This window comes from Carcharodon carcharias, chromosome 14 (genome assembly GCF_017639515.1).
Source record: "Carcharodon carcharias isolate sCarCar2 chromosome 14, sCarCar2.pri, whole genome shotgun sequence".
Taxonomy (NCBI): Eukaryota; Metazoa; Chordata; class Chondrichthyes; order Lamniformes; family Lamnidae; genus Carcharodon; species Carcharodon carcharias.
The window spans coordinates 94,745,997-94,756,158 of record NC_054480.1 but is presented as its reverse complement, the minus strand read 5'-3'; the positions used below and the strand labels follow the sequence as shown (position 1 = coordinate 94,756,158).

Here is a 10,162-nt window from a genome sequence, read left to right as displayed (position 1 = left end):
TGCCCATAACCTTAACTCGTTCACCCATTACCCATGTTCACCGGATTATATAGTAGGCTCCCCGTCCAGCAACACCTCAATTTTAAAATTCTCAGCCTTGGTTTCAAAATCCTCCATGGCCTCACCCTCTTCGATCTTTGGAACGTCATCCAGCCTTACAACCCTCTGAGATGTCTGCCCAGACCTGGCCTCGAGCATCCACCGTTTTAATCTCTACACCATTGGTGACCATGCCTTCACCTGCCAAAGCCTGGAATTCTCTCACTAAACCTCATCACTTCTTCCTGTTCCCTTAAGTTGTTCTTAAAACCTACCTTTTTGGCAAAGCTTTTTTGAGAGCTCCTGGCCTGGCTGAGGAGAGTTCATGTGTTTACAACTAATGGGCCTTTGTAGTGGGGTGGCAGATGCATGTTCCTTATTTTTGTAACTAAGCAAATTTAAATTGACCTGATTTAACTTGATCCACCTTCAGAGATTAAATGACACACAGCCGAAGATACAGATATTCTACGGGAGTTTCCACCACCCCATAAATTGACATGTCGAGGGAAATCGACAGCCATAAGAGAAAAAGATTATTTATTCCTTCACAGGATGTGGGCGTCATTGGCTAGGCCAGCATTTATTGCCTATGCCTAATTGCCTTTGGTGGTGGTGAGCTGCCTTCTTGAACCGCTGCAGTCCATGTGGTGTAGGTATGACCATAGTGCTGTTACCCGGAGGGAGTTCCAGGATTTTCACCAAATTATTTCAGGGAGTCACAGACTAGTCTGATGGATACCAGTGATTGACCAGACTGTCAGAGCCTCTCAAACAGCAGTGAAAGGAATGAAGAATTAACCACCTATTAGTGGCAATGGAAGGAGGAATATTGGCCAGAATACCAGAACTCCTTATTCTTCTTCATTTAGAGCCATGGGGTGGCCAACAACCACCTGAACCACCAAGGACATCCCCTGACATAATAGTGCTGCCCTGGTAGCGATAATGTATCAGCTTAGGCTATCTGCTAAGGGTCAGAGAGGGATTTGAACCTACTACTCTTCTGGTTCAAATCAAACAGCAGGCTCTGCCTTTATCCACTGCCCATCAGGGAGGCTTGAAATCATTTCTACTTCTAAGATTTATGAAAAGAGAGATCAAAACCTTGGAGAGGGTGCAGGGGAGATTTATTAGAATGGTACCAGGGATGTGGGTCTTCAGTTTTGTGCAGAAACTGGGGCTGTTCCCTTGAGAGCATTCTGTGGTTAAGGAGGGATTTAATAAAGGTGTTCAAAGTTATGAGGGGTTTTGACAAAGAGCTGGTACAGGCAGTTGCTTCTTTCCACATCTCTGACATTGCTGTTGCTGCGTTATGTCTTAACATTACAGTAGAAGGTTCCCCTTTCTCTCTAGCATTGACAACTGACAGGCACTGCCATGTGGCATAGAACAGTTAGCTGCCTTAGCTTCCATTTTCCTCATTCCATTTAGAGAATTTGTCCTGGATATAGGTTGAAAACTGAATATTCACAGGGCCTTTTGAAAAATTGCATTGTTGATCTCAATATACAGGAGGTCAGATGAAGGCAGGATCAGGTTCCAAAGTCCCCACTGAGAATTACCAACCACAATCATCGCTTGAGCTGGCAGCAAAAACTCTTCAGGATCATTGCACACAGATTAAACACAAACTGCTTATAAAGTTATTGCACAGTTTTATAAAAGGCACCAATTTATCAGATTTGTGTCTACAAACATTGATCAAAAACTGTAAATATGTAAAATATTAGCCCTGAGCGAGTTGTGGTACATTCACCCAGTAACTTTCAAACAAGGAACATCACATCTCAGTCCCAAATCCCTCTAAAAAATATATATTTTAAGGGAAAATAAATAACCTAGTACTGGACATATTCCTGTAATCTACAAGCAAAATCAAGAGTGCCTTCCCCTCAAAACCATGTTATCATTTTCAGTACGTACATCAGAATGGTTTCCTACCTGCATTGCTGAAGTCAGGTAATATACAGTGTAGTTACAAAGCTAAATCAGCAACATGAATATTGAATGAGAAATGGGCAATGATGCAACAAAGTCCTCAGAGTCAGATCCATCTCTCGCCAACCTCTGGGTTCAAAGAACTTGCCAAATGAGCTCAAGATTTACTTTGAAAGCTCACTGTTGCTTGAACTTGTAAGTCAAGGTGGTCAACTGCCTTGTAACTTCCACCCATGTAATTTGTAACAAACATCCTTAAACTACTAAGAGAACTGGAGAAGTAAATTACTAAATAGAGTTCCAGCATGATAATGACATTCTAGCATTATGTAGATATATGGAAAATTATAAGCTGGATTTTGAATATGTGGAAAATAATGGTTTAGGAGTGATGACATGAACATTAGTTTGCCTCGAGTGATTATATTGAGATTGGTATACACAGTGACTACACAAAGAATTCTTTTGGATGTTCGAAAATAGCCATCATCCAGAAGATTACACACAGAATAGACAGAGAAATGATTATAGAGACATATGGACACCAAAATGATTACACAGAATAGATATCAGAAGTGATTACAGAGAATAATGGACACCAGGGAGTAATTAACAGAGTAATGGATATCAGAGAGTGATTAGACATAATAATGGGTGAGAGTGATTACACACAGAATAATGGTTATGAGAGTGAGTACATACAGAATAACAAATATCAAGTGATTACACAGGATAATGGCTGGCAGAGAGTGATTACTCAATAGACAATAACTTAGCTCTAGGAGCAATCAGACAATAATGCATTTTAAGGAATAATTTATATACAGACCAGGGAATGATTACAAGTTTATCAAGGGGCTCGCAGAGCACAAGAGCAAAAAGAGTGACTGGTCATTGAACCCAGAGAATATATAAAGGACCTCCCCTCCCCTTGCACATTGCGATTCAAATAGCTGGGGCACACCAACAGTCTGTGCCTATTGTCAACTTCACCATGACACCATCAGGTGATAATGTGGAGTACTTTACCAGAAATCAGTCACCAGGTACTACATTCAAGGCTGCAAGGAGTCTGGCCCACATACTGCCATTTCCATTTGTTCCCGGATCACTACTGGCTCATATCAGCTGTTGTGATTTAGGATTTATAAGTTAATGAGACAGCAACTGTTCAAACTGGATAAAGCAACAAACATAAACTATAAATAGGACTGAGTTCCTGGCTGGGTTGAGTGCCAGAGTTCAGATACTGTATGCTGCAAATACAACACACGTTGCTGTTATTAACTTGTTCATTTCCCTTTAAGATACAGTTGGGCTGGTTTGTCAGTATGGACAGATGAGGTCTCAGTTGGTGCAGATAAGGACATCTTCAGTCCCATGACACATCAGATAAGGACTACAGGACTGATGGATCCAATGAAATGAGTGTGCTTTCTGCTAAACAATTGCATAGCTCAGTAACCTCTGACAATCTAACTCCCAAACCTGCATTAACAATTCCCAAATTCACATCTATGTATGAGTCACTGAAGGTCTGATAAGGAGGAAGACTGCATGTTCAGCCAGACTTCAGGTCACTGCTGTGCAAACCCAATGGAATAAAGTGCAAATCTTACTTTCAGGGAAATTAAATTCATATTTGCTGAGTGTGGCAAAAAACGCATTTTGTACATAATGTAACAATACAACACAGAACAGAGGAGGATACGCTCCTGACCCAAGCCAGTTTTGAAGTGAATATTGGAGGGGATGGCTGACCTGGTTATTGCTGCGAGCCTCCTGGTAGCCAGCTCAGTTCAGCACTAAAAGGAAGAACGAACTTGCATTTCCATAGTGCTTTTCACAACTTAGGATGTCCCAAAATGCTTTACAGTAAATGTATGTAGTCACTGTTCTAATGTAGACTGAACATCACAGCTGAACTGTGCTCCCAGGACAAGACTCACTCCCTAGCTGCCCATTGTCATGCTCCCAGGACAGAGTCATCATACCCACAGGGGGTTAATCCCTAGCCTGCATGCTGTGTAAGAGCATACAGTGGTCAATTAGAGAGTGAAGACACTAAGATCTGAGGAAACATACACAAAAACAATGGACAGTAATAATGGTGAACATTGCTCTGGGTTATGGCAGAGTTTGAAGCAGGGTACAACTATTGCAGGAACTTCTTCGGTAACAAAGATTATTCTCCCCGTTTTTAATATGGGGTGCACAAGGCATCACAACTCTTTGGGACAGGCTCGATGATCCAGTGGGTCTTTTCTTTGTCACTCTTCGAATGTTTGCAGCTTTCCTGTTCCTCACTGAGGAGATTAGATGATTAAAGTAGAGCCAATCGGTGTTCTTAACTCAATGGCCAGGAATCTCTTCCTCTACTGCCATATCTTTGCTGTAAGACCTGTTCACACACACAGACACCAGAGCCGCCTGCACCTCCGGCAAAGTGGCAGTGGTAGAACAGCAGTGGAGCAAATTCCAGGCCAACATCTCATGATATTCCAGGTCAATATCATGAGCACTAGGTTAACTCTGGAGAAAAAAAAAAACACAGAAGTTTGAATTCTTGAAGGCGGGCAAAGGATGGACCTAACAGATGAGTTTAGTCAGGGATGGATTCCACTGCACCTTGCAGTCACTACTGTTGTGGGCAGTATCAGGACACAGGAAGAATTCAGAAATGGTGAAGTACAAAGCCTGAAAAGGTCCTTTGTTCAACACTCACCACTGTCCCAGAATGAAGTTCCCAATCTCCACATTCCCAGATCTTGACTCTCACACTGATGGATATAGTGTGTTCGCGGGCTAGGTAGTTTTGTGTTGTGAATAAACACAATCTCTGGACATGAAAGCTATAACAAGCATTTACAATTCAGGCAGCTCTGTTAACGGGGATGTTGCACAATACCCACAGAGATCAGGGACCTTATCCAACCTGAGCTGGATTAAAACTCAGATCGCAGGAACTTTTATTACTCCGTCATTATGTTCCAGGCTGGTGTACCTGGTGAATGATTGGGCTCTAAAATGGAATTGGCTGTCATAGTATTGTAACTTTCACCTTTCCAAACACTCAATGCACCTAACTAAACTCCAAAAGCTTTGGGAACAATCCCCACTTTTATTACTCTGGTGACATGATCCTATTCTTTTCTACAGCTTCAAAAGTTGGGAGAAGCCTCGAGAGAAGAGGCTGGAGTTTCCTTTTTGTGCTTTGCCTACAAGAAGGTTGTTACCCAGCTCCTCCTGAACTCTTCTCCCAGCCTTTCGGAATAAAGCTTTCATTTAACTAAACCCAGCCATAACCCAACACCATTGTTCATAACTGCACCAAGGGATTGATAAACATTGTCACAGTCTGCTTTTTTTACATTCAGTGAAATAACCCTTCAGTTCCAAGTTAAAGAGTGAAAAAATCCCCAGAATCTTTGGAATGTAGTGTCAGTAAGTACAGAAAATGGACACACAGTTTAGGAGTGCTTCTGGTTTCCACTTCTTTTAACTAATGTCACTGATGGTTTGGTATTCATAGGTGTCGGTGTGGTGATTTGCAGCTCTGCAGAAACGACAGGCACTTGTGGACTCTTCTCAACATCTCTCAGCAGGAGAGGGTCAGACCTCTGGATGCAGAGACTTAAACCGTGGTACCAAAGATTGCATCGTCTTGACCTGGCTCCTCCATATCATCCTCACTGACAGAGAAATTGCGGTCACTGAGGCAGGTGTTCATTAACCCATTGGTTCCCAAGAGGAGGGAGTGTGCATGGAGGTCAGGGAAGCCAGGGTGAGAGTCAAGGTGCGAGATGTGGACACTCTGTGAGCGTTCAGCCTCAGCCATATATGATAACAGGTTATCAAGGAGGGGCCGGCTGCAAGTGATTTTATCCAGCAGCTGACTGCGGTGTCTGAGCTGGGCGATCACACTGTCCTTCTCCTTCATCACTGTCTGCAGCCTCTGCACTGTCCCTTCACAATCCTGCAGTTTCTCCTGCACGTCCACCATCTCCCTGAAGAACAACAGCAATGGAGAAATATCAGTTCAGGCACAAACAACATGCACAGCCCCTCCTCCATTTTCCCCCTTTCCTCCTCATCCCCTGCATCCTCCTCCCCACAACTTCTCCACCCTCAATTCCCCCATCTACTCCTCCACCCTCCCAATTCATCCCCTCACCCAATCCCCTCCTTCCCCGCCCCCAAACCCCACCCAATCCCCATCTCCACCACCATTCCCGACATTGCGAGCCCAAGGCTGATTTTGCGCATGCACGCGACTGTAGACCCTTCCCCTATGTACGCGCCCCCGCTCCAGGCTGCGTGCTGACCGGTCCTTGCGTAGGGTCAGCTCCCGGATGGCGGCCTGCAGCTCCCGGTCTTTGCCCATCAGCCGCTCGGCCTGTTCCCGCACCGTCCGCTCGGCCGCCTCCAGCCGCCGCTCCAGCTCCGTCACCCGGAGGTGGACAGCCGCCAGGTGCGCGTTTGCCTCTTTAATCTGCACCGGGCTCAGCACCGACATCCTGCGCATCGGAGCCCACGGTCAGCGTTCTCCAAGGCGGAAGCCCCGGTACCCGATCCCGAGGCCCGAACCAGCACCGGCTTCTGCACATGCGCTGGCCGTCCGTGGCCGGCCCAGTGCGCATGCGTTCTCTGGTCCACTTCCCGGCCGCTCCAATGCGCATGCCCTCCCTCTCCTCCCCCCCCACCCCACACTATTAGGAAAAATGTAATTGCACTGGAGAGTGTGCAGAGGAGCTTCACCAGGATGTTGCCTGGGCTGGAGCGTTTCAGCTATGAAGAGAGACTGGATAGACTGGGGTTGTTTTCCTTGGAGCAGAGAAGGCTGAGGGGGGACCTGATAGAGGTATACAAAATTATGAGGGGCATAAATAGGAAGAAAAATTTCCCCTTAGCAGAGGTGCCAATAACAAGCAGGCATAGATTTAAGATAAGGGGTAGCAAGTTTACAGGGGATTTGAGGAAAAAATTTTTCACCCAGAGGGTGGTTGGAATCTGGAACACACACCTGAGGGAATGGTAGAGGCAGAAACCCTCACAACATTTAAGAAGTATTTAGATGAGCACCGTACTGTACAGGGTTACAGGCCAAGTGCTTGAAAATGAGATCAAGAAGGATAAGGGCAGCAGATAGATGGTAACACCACCACCTGCAAGTTCCCCTCTTAAGTCACTCACCATTGTGACTTGGAAATATATTGCCATTCTTTCACTGTTGCTGATTCAAAATCCTGGAGCTCCTTTCCTAACAGTACCTACACCACATGGACTGTAGCGGTTCAAGAAGGAACTCACCACCACTTTCTCAAGGGCAATTAGGGATGGGCAATAAATGCTAGCGCAGCCAGCGATGTCCACATCCCATTAATGAATTTTTTAAAAATTCCAGGTGTGGTCTCATCAAAGCCTTTACAATTATAGCAAGACTTATTGATTCTTGTACTCCAATTCTCTTACAATAAGGGCCAACATGCCATTTGATTTTTTTAAATTGCTTGCTGCACCTGCATGCCAAATTGCTGTGTTCCTTGTACGAGTGCACCCAAGTCTCTCTGAACATCAACATTTACAAGTTTCACACCTTTTAAAAAACATTCAGTTTTTCTGTTTTTACAATCAAAGTGAATAACCAACCTCTCACTTCCCCATATTATCCTCCAACTGTCACCTTGTTGCCCATTCATTTAACTTATCTATAACTTTTTGCAGCCTCTCTCTCTGCCTCACAATTTGCACGGCCACCTAGGTATGCACATCAGCAGATACATTAGATACATTACTCTGTCTCTTTGTCTAAGTCATTAATATAGATTGTAAATAGCTAAAGCCCTAGCACTGATACTTGCGGCACATTTGTGCTAAGAATTACACTGAAAACCAATTTAAGATTATGAACCAGACTCGCGTGTGGCTCCCGCATGCTAGAAGCCACATATATTCGTACACAGGGCCCTGTCCTTTGCAGACTGAAGGAACATGTCCAGGCATAGCATCATTTTCAACTAACAAAAGCTTGAGAGACAGCCATTCCCTGGTTCATTCCTAATGGTAATGCATTTACCAATCAGAGCTGACCTGCCTGGTTTGAATTTGAATATAAGCTTGGCAGTTCACTGTTCTGTGCCGCATTCTCAATGGCCACGCCTCTACCAATCAGAGTCCACTTGCCAACCAATCAGCACTCTCTTCGCATGCAGTATGAACTGATGTTCCCTGTACTGTTAGTATTTCTTGTGAGCTGTCCTGATGCGTGCAAGACGAAAAGCTTCGATAGCATGTCTCTTTTTTAAGTGATACTGATTACCTTAATTTTCTCACTCTTGTTAGTCCCTAGGTTATTCTCTAATATGTAACTTGTGTCTGCTGCTATGAAAATAGACAAAATATTTGTCTCTGCCATTTACTCAATCTATGTCATAATTTCTCCTGTCTCTGCTTCTAAGGGATCAACATTTAATTTAGCTACTCTCTTCCTTTTTACATTCTTGTGAGTGTTTTCAAAATCTGTTTTTATATTTATAGTCCTGGCTAGTTTACTTTCATCTTCTATTTTCTTCCTTTTTATCAACTTTTTGGTAGCCTATGCTGGTTTTTAAAACACTCAATCCTCAGACTTACTTTGCAACAATTTTAGTCTCTTCTTTTAATCTATTATCTCTAACCTCCTTAGTAAGCCAAGGAACGAACTTCCTTGCTGAGCTTTTGTTTTTAAATGGAATATATTTTTGTTGAACATTTTGAGTTGTTTCTTTCAATGTTTCCCACTGTTTATTTACTGCCATAACTTTTAGTCTATTTACCCAATTTAAGTATAAGATCCTTGTTTGTGATTGGAGTATGTCATTTTCAAACTTAATTTGGAATTCAATGGTATTGTGACCATTATTTCCCAGTGGATATTTTACTATTCCATTTCTAAATAATCATGCCTCATTGCAAAATACTATATCTAAAATAGCTTCATCCCTAGCCGGTTCCACAATGTATTGCTCCAGGAAACTGTCAGGAAAGCATTCTGCAAACTCATCTTCTAGACCATTCTTGCCAATTTGATTGTCCTAGTCTATGTGAAGATTAAAGTCCTCCACAATTATTACATTGCCTTTGTTACAAGCTCCAGTAATTTCTTACTTAATGCTCTGCCCAATGGTCTAACTACTGTTATAAACTATAAACCTATAAACTACTCCCACGAGCATTTTCTGACCCTTGTTATTCCTAATCTCCACCCACACTGATTCAACCTCCTGATTTCCTGAGCCAAGATCTTTTCTCACTAACGTCCTTATGTCATCTTTTATTATCAAGGCTACCTCTCCTCCTTATCCATTCTGCCTCCCTTTTTGAAATGTTGTGTACCTTGGAATATTTGTTTCCCACCTTGGTCGCCTTGTAACCATGTCTCTGCAATGGTGATTAGATCTAAACCATTTATCTCTATTCGTGCCACGAATTCATCTATTTTATTGCGGATGCACCATGCATTCAGATAAAGTGACTTCAAGTTTATTTTTTTACTATTATTCCTTGCATGGATCTTACTCTCTGATGCACTATTACTGTTAAACTCTCTGTCCATTCCTGTCTAACTCAGCTTGTCTTTACCCACATCGGTATGCTTTTCTGGTGATGGAGATGTTAAACCATGATTTTATGGAATGGCAGAGCAGGCCAGGGAGGGAGTATAACTCATTCCTACTCCTTTTGCTTGTGTTCTTACCTGAGGACAATTCCTATGTGAGGGCAGAACAGGAGAAACAACAAGGAATAGGAATGGAATGTTGTCGATTGAGAGACTGAAAGCTTTGAATACCTAAACACCCCCAGAAATGTATTGGTAGAGTGAATGGGCAAAGAATATTTCTACTGGATGGGGAGTCAATCCTCACTGAGAGCAGAGAGTTTGGGGAATTTTCCTTTCCTGAAGGGTTGTTGACATTGTGGCTGTCCTCCCTGCAGTCCTCCTTGCTTTTACAGTTGACGGGTACATCGAACCTATTGGACAGGACCAGTGTCTGCAAGATCTCCTCTTTAACCTCTCCTAAATCTCTGCTATCCTGCTCCCTGTCAGTCACACCTTCCCTTTCCTGAACCTCTGCTTTATTCTGGGGTGTGACTATATTCTGGGAAAAAAACTGTTCAGAAATTCCTTCCCCTCCTTTCTGTA

At 43.3% G+C, this 10,162-nt stretch overlaps 1 protein-coding gene across 1 annotated transcript; it reads right to left on the bottom strand.

The window, feature by feature from the left end:
* Positions 1-1,680: 1,680 nt before the first annotated feature.
* On the bottom strand, positions 1,681-6,597 carry LOC121287325 (vimentin-type intermediate filament-associated coiled-coil protein-like). The gene is made up of 2 exons (XM_041205105.1): positions 6,306-6,597; positions 1,681-5,987 (listed from the first exon to the last, which is right to left on the bottom strand). The coding sequence occupies exons 1-2, from the start codon at positions 6,503-6,505 to the stop codon at positions 5,615-5,617; spliced, it is 573 nt and encodes a 190-aa protein (XP_041061039.1). The 5' UTR covers positions 6,506-6,597; the 3' UTR covers positions 1,681-5,614.
* Between the last annotated feature and the right edge of the window lie 3,565 nt (positions 6,598-10,162).